Genomic DNA, 15665 nt, shown 5'->3' with positions numbered 1-15665 from the left:
TCTCCACATATTACAACACTTTCGTCATGGAAAACTGTGTGGCTTTGCCTTTAATTGCACTGACAAATTTAAACCAACCAAGGGCTTCTGAGCTCTGTCAGAGCCAACAGAAAGCAAGAGGAGGGACTGAAATTTTAATTTTACCCAGGACCCCAGGAAGATCAGAAAACCTGAAGGGCCAAGAAAGCCAAGGAAAACCATCAGCATTCAACGATCTGTGATGGTGAAAAAAGTTTACTTCAAGTGACGTTTTGATTCAGAACTTGATGTAAATAAAAAATCGAGGAAATAGTATAAGGTGCTTTATTAGACTTGAAGAAATTTACTCTGAAATATTTAAAATCAGGAATCAGAAGACCACTTTAGATTTTTTTATAGGAAAGATTCCCCTCCCCTGCCCAACCCTTCCTTCTCCTCACCCGTCTGGTCCCCTCACCAAACCAAGTGCCGACCCCAGAGTCTGCAGCCAAGGGTGCCCACGCAAAGCCTCACCTTCAGGAGCAGCTGGTACTTCATGATCCTCTGCACTGGTTTGATTAACAGATCTGTGAGCTGCAGCCTGTGGCCCAGGCGCTGCTTTAAGTCCTGTGGTTTTAAAGAAGAAAAGAAAGACGTGTAAGTGCTGCCTTTCAGAGGACAACTGTTGAATCCCTGCATGGGTCAGAAACGCTAACTACCCAGCAGGAAAGGCAGGAAAGGCGTGGGGTGGGGCCAGGGGCCTTGCTGCACAAAAACCAGTCCAGGTGCCACCAGTTTGCAGAATGGCCTCTTCCAACCTTTCAGGGCAGTTTTCAAAATAGTCTTTTTTTGCTTATTTAAAGACCTTCTTTCACTTGGTCTCTTTTATTCATATAAACACACGCTTTATTTTTAGGCTGAGAGTTTAGATCATGAGTTGTTGTGAATCTGTAAAGAGGCTTACGTTCAAAATTGCTTAAAAAACCCCTTATTTTAACAATGACCCCAGTCTTCTGAAGGTTAATGGATACACAATCAGACTAAATTCATATTCATTTCTCTAATTTATTGGAAAGGATTACTTAGTTCCTAGGATAAATGATTATTTTAGGTTTGGGACATCAACCGTACACAGAAGATTCAGAAATATTTGTTTCTTTCTTGGGTCTTACCTCAAAAAAGGTATCAATGTATTCTGAGACAATGTGCTCAGACTTTGGTTTATTTTGACAATAAACTATGTACATGTGCAACCTTCTCTCCTAGGAATGAAAAAGGCAAACAGATGGGTTAAAACAATCGGAAGTTCAATTAGAATATAAGAGCACACGCACATGTCAGCACATACATCAAGGAAATTTTCTTAAAACAAAACTGTGGTTTAGGCCTGTGGGAGTACATTCCAGATGCATGACTAGGCCAGCATTCTGCTTTGTGGCTCCAAAGGCCATCTTTCCTCCTCGCCCCCTCAGGTATTTCAAACCCCTCGCCTCACCCGGCAATACAGGGGCAACAAGAGGACATGGTTCTTCATGTTAAAAGGAGAATTACTGCCACCCATCCAAATGGCCCAGGGCTCTAGGACGCCTCGTTGACTTTAGCAGGGAAGAAAAAGCTCTTTTACTTTGGATACTGAAGGCAGGGAAAACATACACACTGAGCCCTCCCTTAATCCGATGATCCTCAAAGTGTGGTGTGCCCACCTCTAGGGGTCCCTGTGGCCTTTCAGGGAATCCAGTGGGTCAAAATTATTTTCAGACTAATATTAAGGTAAAATTTGCCCCTGTCTTTGTGCTACCATCTCAATGATGTGCAAAACCAGCCAGCACCTGACAAATATTCACCACTGCACCTTTGCAGAAGACTGCCAGTTCCACCTCAGAATGTTCTGGCTGCAGTCATAAAAATCCATTTAATTAAAACTCAACCATGGACTATACATCTTTTTAACATTCTTAAGACAAAAGAGAGGTCCACATAACACTTCTGTGGCATACGATAGTTGTCTCAAGCAGAAGCACTTGTGACACCGAGCTCTGGGCTGCCATTTTTATTGAAAGGAGGAGGGACATAAACTATATTTATACTTGGGTCTCTGACAGTCATCTTCTTGAACATGAACAAAAGAAGCCTGTTGTTTTCAAGGCAAACCAGCAGTACTGTTGATAATGAAACTCTGAGTTTTCAAGTTAAAGATGAGAATTTTGGAAAACATGGTATCTGCCACTGTGAACTTAACATCTAAAGACTGGTCTAGAGAGAAGATTGGTGACATCAACAAATCTGACTTTTTGATACTGTGTAACAAAATGTCTCCGTATCTGGAAGCTCTAAATTGTTGAACCAGTATTTTCCAACTGACCAAGGCACAACTGCACAAGCTAGTGCATGAGTGGAAGCCTGCCCGTGGGAGGCGCTTCCAGTGAAACAGGAAGGCAGAAGTCCACCATAGAGCTTTCCAGATTCCCTGTGGCAGCTATCCTTTAAGATACTATTACGTGGTCGAGTTCTGGTGTGGCATCTCAGAAAACTGCCCCTAATTATTACCTGAAAAGAGTATTAAAATACTTATTTCTTTTCGACTCTCTGCTTATATGAGGATGGATTTTTTTCCATGTATTTTTAACCAAAAAACCATTCCACAACAGAATGAATGCAGAAGCCGATATAAAAATCCATCTGTCTTCTATTAAGACAGACATCAAAGAGATTTGCAAAAATGCAAAAACTTGTATCACTAGCTTTTTATAAATGCAGGAATTTTTCCTTAAAAAACCCCATTAATGCTAACACACTTATTTCAGATACACATATATATTTAGCTACTACGTTAAACCTAAAACTAAACCTGAACTGTACGTTTAGGTACATCACTATCGTCACTAAAAAACTGTTTGGCCACAGATATCCCCAAATGCTCCTGCTTCAAGTCTGCCTCTGGTCCCCCTTCGGACCACTCTGCACTGCGCTGAGCTGCACAGCCAGCTGGGGCTAGGTGACTGGGAAAGCACGTCATTTGTGTGCAAGAGTGGTGTTTAATTCCAATTTGCTGACACTACACAGTTTGATTTGATTCTTAACACAAGCACTTTTCTAAACAACCGGTAAGTTCTCCTTTAATCTGAAAAACCAGTCACTGAACACGACGATATCAGAAGAGAATATAAATAAATAATATTATACTGACATGTTTAACAAAAAGGGATCCTAGTTTTTCCGGATCTTCAAGGCACTTCTCCAACTCTCCTAAAAAAAAGCTGGAACAAGAAGAGAAATATTAGAGCCATTTCCAACTCGGCCTTCTGATTTTAGTCAAAATAGTCTGTTGTAACGCGAGCAATTGGGAAATGTCAAGTATATACTTAAGAAATCGAATGTGCCCAGAAAACATTTTGTTAGGGCAGGAACCAAGAGAGATGTACAGGTGAAAAAAAGGCAAAATGAGACGATCCTTTGACCAGCGACCTTTCCTTCTCTTAGACAATCAACATTTTTTGTCTCACTTTTCTTAAGGACACAAGCAATAACATATCATGGCTGAATACAGAGAAAAAAAGTTTCAATACAATTGGTCATTTTTATTTCTGAATACTTGAGTTTCATATATTTTTACAGTCACTTTTAGGAGGCTCAAACTGAATAATCGAAACCTCCCTGGTGGTCTAGTGGTTAGGATTCAGCACTCTCTCTCTCAAATTGAATAATCGATATAAAATACCGAATATGTTACCTGTGCCAGTTTTATAACATTTTCCCAAATATCATCCAAAGTAACCTCTCGGTTATGTATAGCAGCTCCCATTAGAGACAGAAATTGGGTATGACCACAGCAACACAAGGGCTGCGGACAAGCACTCTAGCGCTTCTGGGCTGCAGTCTCGAAGACACGTGCCTCCCTTAGTTAGTACTCACCCATGTTGACATTTATGTCTGGTATTTTATTAACCCACAAACCAACGTATCTATTAAGGCCACGTCGAATTTTCTAGCACTTGGGGTTTGATTACAGCTGTGCACACGCTGTTCGGCCCTATCTTCAGGGGCAACTTCTCTGTCTGGTCATCCCAGGAGCACTGTGCTGTTCCCTCATTCCCATCACGGCTTCACAGCCAGACTCGGAGGCAGCAGACTACAGAGGAGCGCCGAATATCCCCTTTCTAAAATCAGGTTCACTGTAGGTTCTTGGGAAGTCTATCGTCAATAGAGCAATCAGTTATGCTGTGACTGCAAGTGGCCACTCACCTGTGAGTTGACTGAATTAGACATTAGGGGGATATGAAAATGATGACTCTGTACCTGGGTTCAAGGGTTTTACATTCTTTAAGAACAGATGAATTTAGAAATAATAAAACACTACTAGACACACACTCTGATAACTCCTCCTATCGGCACAGTATTTTAGTTTCAAAAGCACATTTATGTATGCTATGTGCAAGGAGAACAGAGCACGTCTGCTTGGAGTGATGAGGTCTAATGGAGAGTGATAATTTGACCTGGGCTTTGAAGGGGGATGGGAGCCCTCTCCAGGCCAAGGGGACAGTGATGCACATAAAGACAGTAAAGTAGGTGGCCTGTGCAGGTCATGGGAATAGATCAGGGCTGCTGGAATACTCCACAACGATATCAGTGGCTGGCATTAAGCAATCTGCAGATGATTACAGTCTTTTAAATTCACAGTAAGGTGATCTGAAGGGGCCTATGTGCTGTAGCACCAGCCTCCATGTGAATCTCCTTAGTAGGATGGGTATGACAAGGTGCTGGGGTCCAATGTTTTGGGTGCAGTCATGTCTGCTTTTTCCATTACAATTGTTAGAAAAAATAGTATCTTTAAACTCTCTAACAGTAATTTGCATTTATTCAAGAGGTGGCTGTGTTCTAATTAGAAACATTTACTGACACTTACTCTACAGAGACAGTGTTCTTTTTTTTTTTTTTTTTAAGATTTTTATTTATTCATTTGACAGAGAGAGATCAGAAGTATGCAGAGAGGCAGGCAGAGAGAGAGAGGGGGAAGCAGGCTCCCTGCTGAGCAGAGAGCCCGACGCGGGGCTCGATCTCAGGACCCCGAGATCATGACCTGAGCCGAAGGCAGAGGACTTAACCCAATGAGCCACCCAGGCGCCCCAGAGACGGTGTTCTAAGTGCTTTGCATGTATTAACTCAGTCTCTCTTCATGAAAAACCCCATGAGGAGGGGTAAGACTCTGACCCACATTGTGTAGGTGGAGAATGGAGGCCGGGAGAAGGGAAGCAAGTGGCTTAAGGCCAGGACTGGGCTCTGAACCCAAGCGGTCAGGCTTGGTGATGGTGCTTCCAGCCATCCCCACGGGCGCACCAGCAAGCAGAACAGACTCCTCCCCCCTGCCATGACATGCTACCACAAAACTCCTTGGCACATCAGCATCTCTTCTTTTTTTTTTTTAAGATTTACTTATTCATTTTAGAGAGTGTGCCCCAGCAGGGGGAGGAGCAGAAGGAGAGAGAATTTCAAGCAGACTGCATGGAGCATGAAGCCTGATGCAGGGCTCAAGCCCAGGACCCTGAGATCATGACCTGAGCTGAAATCGAGAGTTGGATGCTTCATCGCCTGAGCCACCCAGGTGCCCTTATCAGTCCTTCCTCTGTACCAGCTGCCTCTGGGAGGCCACACAGGTAATAAAAGGAAGGACACGAACCAGTGCACATCCTTTCCCATTTGCCTGCCACAAGGCAGTTTAGCAAGTGGTGATGCTGTGTACACCATCACATATGGCCAGTGTCTTACGTACTCTCTGTGCCAGTCATAAATCTGATGGATGTTGCCAAATACAATCTTGTCCTTTCCTTTCATGTCATCAGGAACGCCATCTTCTTTCATAAGAGCCATGTAGCCCTAGAATTGAATATTTAAAAATAACTTTGCTTCACTGAACATGTGTTGATCAAGTAATGACTTATGGACTAACCGTCATAAAGAAAAAAAAAGACATACACAACTGTCTCAAAACCCAGTATTTCTTTAAAAACAAACAAAAGCTATGCAGGAAAAAGTCCTGGCTGGCACTTGAAATGTCCCACCATACACACTGCCATGACTTTCTCTCCTTGGACTGTGTGGCATTCGTAGATCCAAAGTCTTCTAAGGAACTGAAGACATTTAAATATAAACGGTTTCATAAAACAAATCACCTTATCAGCTTGTAAACATTAAATATTTGGCCAGAAATATATTTTCTCTGTTCTTAGCATAATATAAACAGAACTCCTTTTCTTTCTGGATTACTTACATAATTTGTTAAATAAGAATTTAACAGTATTCTTTCCATAAGTGGATTTTAAAATAACACTTGATTAAGTATGTTGCTAAAATGTCATTTCAGCCTCTCGAGTGGGATTCAGCCTATACACACTTAAGAGTAAGAATTACTCTTAAGTAATTCAAGTGACGTATACTGCAGATACAACGAGCATGCTAAATCTTTTGCTGCACACTTAACTGTGAATGCTGTTACTTTTAATGGAATGAACATCCCCAAAGTACTGTCTCAAATAAATTTATGAAGCCAAAGAAGTGGTAAAACTGTATACCATAAAAATTGCTTTTTGATGGGTTGAGTTTATAAATAAGATTACGCCCTGGACCTGAATGACCGGGTTAAGTGGTGCTTCTCACAAAGCATCACTTGATGCCTTGATGCTGTGTGGAAGGCCATGGTTTTGTTACAGCTACACCATGCGTAGCAATTTCTGGGCCATGAATGTGGTGATGTATTTGTTCTGGGGAAAGTATAAGCAGACGGCCTACTGTAGCCACAGGCCAGCTCTGAACCCCGGTGGACTCAGGATGGAACTGATGCCACAGCTAGTCACACTGGACTTCTTCAACCAACGCCGTTCTCAATTCTGCGATGATATCCATGTTTGTAAATAATCAAAAGCAAGATTGCCATGTCATAAATACAATGGCTGGATATAATTTAAAAACTTAATTAAAAAAAAGTAATTATGTCAAAGATACACTATGTGAAAAAGAAGCATTTAAAAGTGAATACAGATGAAGGTGATTGGCTAAATTTCATTTTCCCGAAACTTGGGTTTTCTTTTCGGGGAAAGGATGTCAAAATGTTTTTAAAGCTTTTGAAAAGGTATCAGTGTTAAACTGTCAAACATGATACTCCCTTGACAACTCTTAGGGCTGATGCAGGTTATTAAATCTCTGAAAACATACCTCAACCACATAGCCGAGGTCCCGCACATAGTCACGCTCTGTCTCCACCAGTTCTTGCAAAACATAGCTGGAAAGAGAGAAAAACGAGTGTTTACAATCCAAACTCTTCTCATTTCCTGAACGAGTTCTTCAGCACTTTGCTTTTATCAGGTGAGACTCCCACTGGGACTGTCCTGTAATCTATCAAACTTGCACAAATGGGTCTCCAATTCTTGAATGTCCCAAATCACTTACAGGTTCATGTACATAACCCCCAAGAGCTGGGGACTCTGATCACATATATGGACAATCAAGAGAGACTTAGACATAATTTTTCCAAATAAAGGCATGACATTAAAGGAAGTTTGTTTTGTTCTGTTTTTAAATGATTACATCATTTTAAGCTGCACTGGACCTACAAGAAAAAACTTTAACTCAGATGTTTAACGCTTTGGGTCTGATCACTGAGCCAAAAGTGTGAGCCTGAAGGTTCATAACTGTTTGCAAGGCCTTTCTGGTAAGATAAGACAATTAGTTGATCAAAAGAGCATACCACCTCAGCTGGCCTGGAAAAGGCTGTTGGTCTGCTCATCATTCATTCAGCCCCCACAGGCTGGGCCTCTCCCGAGAGCGGCCATCATTCTCGGATCCAGAGTGCTCCGGAAAACCGAGACTCTGCCCTCACACAAGAATTTCCTCTTCTCTGAAGGCAAGGTTAAAACCTTTTGTAGTATTTCTCAGGATTCTCCTTTTCACCATAAGCAGCTTTACTGGAACTGAGAAACACTATCACTAAGGTTATGTTAAAAAAATATTCAAGGTTGAGGACTCGATCTGATTTTATGTTGCCTTCTTTCCTTCACAAGTTGTATGTAATATAAAGCACAGAAGTTTCTCACTAGAAGCAACAGAAAAAATTCTTGTATCATTCTTATTTATAAACAAAGTATAACATACAAATACCAAAAACTGCAGCTACGGGGGGGGGGGGGGGGGGGGGGGGGGCGCGCGGGCCTGGCTGGCTCAGTCAGTAGAGCAGGCCCTCTTGATCTTGGAGTTGTGAGTTCGAGCCCCATGTTTGGTGTAGAGCTTACTCAAACAAATAACACATCATAAACATAATATAACATAAATAAAGTAAAATAAGTGATTTCCAAGCTCTTAAAAAGGAAAACCCTGCAGCTATGACTCCCTGCACCCTTATGAGGCTCTGAGAGATTCTCAAAGACCTATACAACTACTCCAGGAGCGACCCTGGAGCTCCCCGTCACGTTGATCCAGAGACAGATCGCTGTTACATGTGTGAAGTGACAGAGACAGGAGGAAATCTGACCAACGCGGACATGGAAACGTGTCTTACTGCCGTCTCTTTAGGGAGCTGGATTTTCTTTCTTCCATCTCATCAATGGGTGAGGAGGAGGACAGGAGGGAGTTGTCTGAAGGGTTGAAGGAGGGGCTGCTACTGTCTCCCTGATCAACAAGGAGTGAGCTGGGACGATCCTCCAGTGCCTGAAAGAAAACCAGACCACCAGTCACGTTTCCTGCCTATGGTCCAGGAGGCTGGAGTTAGAATTAGGAAACCTTGTAAGTCAGAAAAGACAGAAGTGCTAAAATCGGAAGATCTATGTTTTGATATTACATGGTAGTTCATAACAAAACCCCCGACTATTAACACAAATATTGAGCAAGAGAAGCTGGATAAATGAGGTAAGGCAAAAAGGACAGTGAAGTTATATGCATTAATAAATTCTATTCCTTTTCACCAGATAATTAGAAATAGCCCAACTTGTTTCCATCACAGCACTGCCCCCATATCTGGATGTAGCAGGAGTTCCACATGTAGCCATTTCTCCGCAGTTATGAGATAGCAGGACCATTTCAGAAGTGTGCAGAACCTCCTCCATCAGGCCAGCCTACCCCAGGCACATCACCCGTGTCCCCAGCTGGTGGGCTACGCAGCAGTGTGGGCCATCTCTATTTTAGTTTAGACAGCGTGGGGGCTGTTCTTGATTATCCATTAAGCCTTGACTCTGCCTTCAGTGCACACACATTGCCCAGCTGAATGGAGCTCTATCTCTGGACACGCACCACATCCTTCCTCTCTTCCATGGGAAGCAGTTGTCATGCTGCCTCAATGAGGTATCCTAAACTCCCTCTCCTCCACTGGAGTTTAGTTTCCATGAGTGACTGTTGTTAATGCTGTAGTCTGTGTAGAACCTTGAATGAAGCTTTGCAGGTGTTCAACACATCTAAGATGAATCTCGACTTCTGTCCCTGGACTAACGTGACGATGAGTGACTGCTTACTTTCTAGTTGGTACATATTAACTATGCTTTTTAACTGAATTCCCAAAGCTCCAACAGGTGTGGGTTACATTTTCGAAATTTCTAAAGCACCCAGCTGGATATACAGGATGGTCAAGAAGTATTTATCTAGACGGGAGCTGGGAAAATGTGATTAACTTAACCTCCAACAAAAAGCTCAATCCAAACTGCAGGAACACTTCATATTCTGCATCAAATCAAAACTCCTAATGCTTGTCCCATTTTTTTCCCCTTAAGAGTAACAGACCAATGCTGACCTCGTCACTGAGCCCCGCCATGAGGACACAAAGTCTGTGCATGTAGTTTTGTTCACCAAACCCACAGAGCTGTGGAAACACACTAACCGCTGCACTTATTTGGGACAAACGGGGAACAGCGTTCAATGAGAACATAGCACTCTGTTTTTGAAATAATTAGCTATTGGCCTTTACTAGAAGCAAGCACTTTGCAGGAAGCCTCGGGCTTGCTCTGTGCTCATCGATCATGGAACTCCTCGAGGGGAGGCTGGAGTCTGGAGGTGGAGGGAAGGTCTCTATGCACCGTCTCTGGTCTAGATTTGCGAGGAAATAGCTGATGCTCGTTAGATTCAGTTCTGTTCATTTCAATGGTGATAAAAAAAGAAAGAAAATAGAGAAGATGTCTCCTGGTGTCCCTTCACACAGTGCAGTGAGCAAGGAGGCCAAGCAGTGGACATGGTTGGTGTTAGTGAAGCCCTGGTGTTCGGCTGGCAGGATGGCTGTCTGGATGGCCAAAGGTGGAGACGGGAGGCATGGACCCCGCTGGGGAGCCAGTAAGGGCAAAGAAAGGCTTCCAGCGGGCAAGCCTTCGGAACCAGAATTCCTGGGACTTCACAGATTCAGGTGAATTTCTTGTGAAGTCCCCTGGGTTTGTGGTGTTCTGTGGGCAGGTTTTTGTCAACTTTATTCCTTGGATGAGGACACGTCTGCACAGATAATCCATCTCTTCTAAGGTTAGTTTTGGTAAACTAACTCATTTGGTAAACTGCTCATTTCATCCAGGTTCTCCAATTTATTTTCAAAGACCTCAACAAAAAGTGTTACAATGATTTTAATTTCCTTAGTTGGCCCCTCCCTTATAATTTTTGTTTTGTGAATTTGTGCTTCCCCTTCTATTTTCTTGAGGTTACCTTATGTTTATTACTTCTTCAAATAACAAATTTTGGTTTTATTTATTCCATTTTTCTATTTCTCATTATTTCTGTTGTTTTTCTAATATCTTTAGATGTTTATTCATTTTTTTACTCTTTCTTATGTCTCCCTTTATATTTAGGTCAACGAAGAGGAGAAAACCCCAAAGTCAAGTGCAAATGGTCATAGTGGCTGTGGGCTTCCACTGTTCAGGAAAGACGCACCATGTTTCCCATACCGCGTGGATCCGGGATGTGGAGGTCAGGGAGAGGAGTGAAATAGTTTCCAGGGTGGTTTTATCTTTCAGATCGACTCTGCAGGATTTAGGGTTAGGAGGTTCAATTCCCCAAATATCATACTGTGTAACAGTTGAACAACTACTTCCCAGGCCAGTAAGTTAGTATGTAGCTTCTGAAGGACAACCAACTCAGCTTGAGAGGTCACCCACAAGAAAACGAATGTGGATGACCAGGGATCTACAGCGTATGGTAAACGTGCTGCAGTACGTGACCCTAGTTTACATGCATAGAACAGGTGAAAGGATATTAAAATGATTCAGAGTTTTCACTGACAAAAAGCAGTTCTCCTCTGACATCAGAGGATTAGTGACAGGAAATCAACACAGAGCAATGTTTCCCTTGAGCCAGAAAAAGAGGGCAGAATCTATATTATATTCCATGGACAATGAGAATGGGATAAGTCCATCATGAACAGCATAAACACGGTCCTCCAATGGGAAAGGCAAGCACTTGTGACTACCCATGTGGATGGAACCTGGCCAGGAGCTGAGGAAACAGTCCTTATGCTGAGTTTACAGCTGAAGGACACAGGCTCAGAGAGACCAAGTGTAAGTAGCAGTGTTTGAACACGAGTGTATGCTCTTTCCATGATGGCAAGAGCTTTGTTCCTGTTAACTGAAGGAGAAAACTGAGTAGAAAGAATTGAGTTTCAACTGGTAAAGTTTAATGCCTTGGAAATGACAGGAAGGAATGAAGCAGTAAGAGCTGAAAGAAACCACATCCTAGAACTCCTCTCCATTTCAAGACCATGTGAATTAACGACAAATGAATCGCAGCCCACTTCAAATGGAATGCAGTTCTGACACAGAATGACGACAAGAAGGCTGACAAAGTCCACCTCATATCTTTGCTTCGGAAAACTATTCAATTATTAGAATGATTTTAATGATCATATAATTGAGGAGTATAAATGACTATTTTTAAAATGCTTGAAAGCTCACAGGGTACAATTTAAGTACCCTTTGTTTAGACCATCAATCAAGCTGTCTCAAAGAGACTGCCGGGATGCGGTTTAGCTCAGTTCAAACTGAAAAGACCCTAAACTCTTAACCAATAGAGTCAAGTTCTTGGGGTTTTCTACCAAGTACTAGCAACTTTCCTAACTTCCAAGCCCATCATGTTGCTTTCAGAACATGACTACCTGGGAAGAAATTCCAGTTATGGCACAGTGAAACAGTCTGAATTTTCCCTGATACAATTCCCACTTGACTGAATCAACCACAGTTTCATAGCAAATGTCAATTCCAGTCTGTTTCATGTGTCCAGGGTCAGTGACAGACAGGCTAACAGTTTTCTTGCGGTCTCTGATGGTTAGAATGATCAGATGGTTAAAAAAAATCAGATGACTGATTAGAACCTACGGTAGAAGAAATGGGGATGATAAAACATTACCCAGTTAATACCTAATGGAAGGAAGATAAATCTCCTTGAAAAAGTATATTCTTCGATCTGGCAATTCCAATGCTAGAAATTTACCCTACAGATCTAACCACATACACTTAACCAACATGGAGGTTTACTATAGTGTAAAACTGAACACAACTTTACACACACACACGTATATATTATTATTATGAATTTGTTTAAATAAATTATATAGTATAATCAGGTCTCTGCCCCTTACTGGTTGGTTAAGTTTTTAAACTCTGTGGCTTCAGCCCGGCTAGCTCAGTCGGTAGAGCATGAGACTCTTAAACTCTGTGGCTTCAGTTCTGTCATCTATAAGATAAAATGACAGTAATGTGTACTTACTGTCATAAAATGACAGTAATGTGTACTTACCTCAGTAATGTGTACTTACTTACTGGGCTCCTACTAAGTTAATACAGGCACAGAATAGTGCCCGCTATAGAAGAATCCCTCAGTAGATTATCACTGCATCCACCCAATGGACTATAGTACAGATATTACAAAGAGCGAAGTAAAGCTTAAGTACTGATGTGAGAAATGCCTCAAGATTTATTAAGTCTTAGAATATTAAAAAACAGAATGAATCCTTTTTGAAAAACAGAGCATGGACAAGCACCCTCCCCCTCCCCATAAATGTTTGCACCCTGCAAAGAAAATGTCTCGAGGGAAACATACTGATCACAGTGGTTACCTCTGGAAGACAGACTGCTGGGAGAGGCTGAGGGCTTTTACTTTCGGAGGGGTGACTTAAAAGATGTTAAGTAATACGCTGTAAATCCAAATGAAAGATCTCAGAGACAGTGAAAGGAACTATCAACCCATGTGTGCCTGCCATTGACCATGGGCACACCTGCGGACCTGAGTGGAATTGACCACACCTGCTAAAACGCTGTCAGCTCTGCAGTGAATGTAGGTGCGAGAACGGATTCATCCTGGCTCCTGAAAGGTGCTTCTAACCCCTGGGATGTCCTGCCTGACGGGCCTATTTACCTAGGGGTCTTGGGCCATAACAGACAGTCCATGTCAACAGTGCCACTCTTGGTGGGGGCTCTGAGCCATGTGATATCTGGATTTCTGGAGGCGTAGGAGACAAAGCGGAGCCATGCTAGCAGTCAATCTTGTGTATGTGACTGAGCTCAAATAAAAATGCTGAACACCAAGGCTCAGTTAGTGTCCCCTGTTGGGCAGACTCTACATATGTGACATAAAATGATGTCACACATCGTTGTCAGGAGAAGCCTGTGCTTTCCACAACTGGATGCTTGACCCTGGAGCCTTCCTGCACCCTGCTCCACGCACCTCTTCCCTGGCTGATTTTAATCTGTCCTTTCACAGTACAAACCACAACTCGGGCTATCACACCTTTTCTGAGTTCTAGGAGTCCTTCACGCAAATTCTTGAACCTGAGGGTGATGCTGGGTCCCCCCAAACATGCAGCTGGTCAGGAGTGAGGGTGGTCCTGGGGACTCCCCCTCGGTAGCCCTTGCAGGCACACTGTGCGGATGGGAGCATGACGTGAACGGGGGCACATCCATCTGCAAGCAGCCTCTACGGCAGCTTCCAAACCTCAGACCGTCTGTGGGGAGCCTTACCATCTTGCTTTTCACGAGTTCTTCAATTGCACTCACGAGCTCGGCTGCACTCGGAGTTTCGGAGCTGGTGGGGCGGACTAATAACCGAGAAGAGGCCTACGGAAGAAGTGAAGAGAAAGAGAAGGGGGAGGGGGAATGCCTCATGTTAGTAGCTGGACGGACAGCAAATTCTCCTGCAACCTCAATCTCTTTTTCAAAGTAATTCCAGACAAAAAGACCACAAGTTTGTCTTTGTTTGCATTTATTTAAAGTCATCCTTTTAAATTTACAATATTCTGACACGAAATACTAAATAAAGCCTGTCTGGGATACATGTGGAAAGCAGACAAAGTCTGTTTTTCATCCTCGGTCATGTAACATCAGAATGCTTTTCAAAGAGGTGACTGGGTGTGGGAGGTTGCTAACTTTAACTTTTGCAACTGCCAGCTAGGAGAGTGGCTAAGCAGGGAAAAATACAGAATCTGATCAATGTAAGAATGAAAGGCTGGGGGGTCTAATGAGTGATCCTTAAATAATCAGGAAACCAAACAGAATAGTAAAAATGGCTCTCCTGTGTTTATGGGGTCAACAGAAAGAAACAAGAAAGAAAAGGAAAGGAACCGGGGGTGCACTGACCAGACAGGGAAGAGGGGGGACAAGCTCACCATTTTCTGTGCCATCCATTTCCCCAATGATTAGTGCAGAGTACAGAAGATCTGTGGCCTCACAAGCTATGAGATGCCATTTATGGCTAGAATCAGGGTGTACAGGGGTTGACAGGTAAGGAATTTGAGGGAGGGGCTGCTGAGTTCAAGTTTCAGTAATTAGCAAACACAGTGTGTTTGCAGATTACTTGTGCCATTGATTAACTGGAAACTAGAAGAGGGGCATAATATGAACCTTGCTTCATATTAAGGACAGCAGAGATGCATGCGACACACGGCTAGCTGTCCTAACGATGCATTTCTCACAGGAGACAGATACGGATTTATACATTCACAACAAGGCTTTTACATGTGTGGATCCAGATATGTGATTTGCAAAACAAATGTTGGTTTGGTCTAATGAAATCTGGAGTATGGGGTGAAGAAAACAAGAAAAAAATTCAAATGGAGAGGTAAGGAAACTGAGCCAAAACAGACACAGAACACAAATCAACGTAATGCTGCAGTGAAAGTTTACAAAAAGAGAAAACAGAACAAAACAAAATATTAGTCACAAGATAATAAACTCTCTGGGACTATCACTACAGATTTTTATAAATGAAGAACTGCTACTGATAATACCCAATGAGGTAACATGATAACCAATAAATGACTTCAACACACTGAAGTATACAGTGTAATACAGTCCTGAAATGGAGAAAAATACTCTTACTGGGGGAATAAGTCAACCAGGCCCGTCATCTCACTTCAGCTAATCATCCAGATTTACGAAAATTTCAGTTTCCTGCTTTCAAGGAAGGTACAGCTTGGGATGCCACAAAACAGTTTAGGAATTGTCTGAGAAATGACACATTCCCTTTCCTGGCAAGTCTGCTCTGTGCAGGGGGTGAGGCCCTCTGTCACCTCACCTCAGCTCCCAGAGCGGCTGGCCTGCACCTCACATGTCCCCAAACTCCAGTCTCCAACCCAAGCCACGTCCTGCAGCCAAGCCCCGCGGTGCTCTGACTGTGCACCCAGTGCCACCATGGGGGAGGAGGCGGGTTCCCAGGAGCTGGGAGGTGGCCACCCACGTTAAGACTAAGGTGTGGTTTGCCTCAGCCTCACA

At 42.9% G+C, this 15665-nt stretch overlaps 1 protein-coding gene across 1 annotated transcript in view; it reads right to left on the bottom strand.

Annotated features, from left to right (window-relative positions):
- Positions 1-15665, bottom strand: part of TRIO (trio Rho guanine nucleotide exchange factor) — a 227662-nt gene that overhangs the window by 23716 nt on the left and 188281 nt on the right. Inside the window, exons 36-42 of the mRNA XM_047730524.1 lie at positions 13917-14012; positions 8504-8652; positions 7165-7231; positions 5726-5829; positions 3146-3215; positions 1131-1220; positions 493-585 (exon numbers count right to left, since the gene is read on the bottom strand). Of these exons, the coding sequence (XP_047586480.1) occupies positions 493-585; positions 1131-1220; positions 3146-3215; positions 5726-5829; positions 7165-7231; positions 8504-8652; positions 13917-14012 (669 nt within the window). The remainder of the gene's footprint in view (positions 1-492; positions 586-1130; positions 1221-3145; positions 3216-5725; positions 5830-7164; positions 7232-8503; positions 8653-13916; positions 14013-15665) is intronic.

The sequence above is a fragment of the Lutra lutra genome, chromosome 5 (assembly GCF_902655055.1).
Source record: "Lutra lutra chromosome 5, mLutLut1.2, whole genome shotgun sequence".
NCBI lineage: Eukaryota > Metazoa > Chordata > Mammalia > Carnivora > Mustelidae > Lutra > Lutra lutra.
This window is presented reverse-complemented; position numbering and strand designations above follow the sequence as displayed.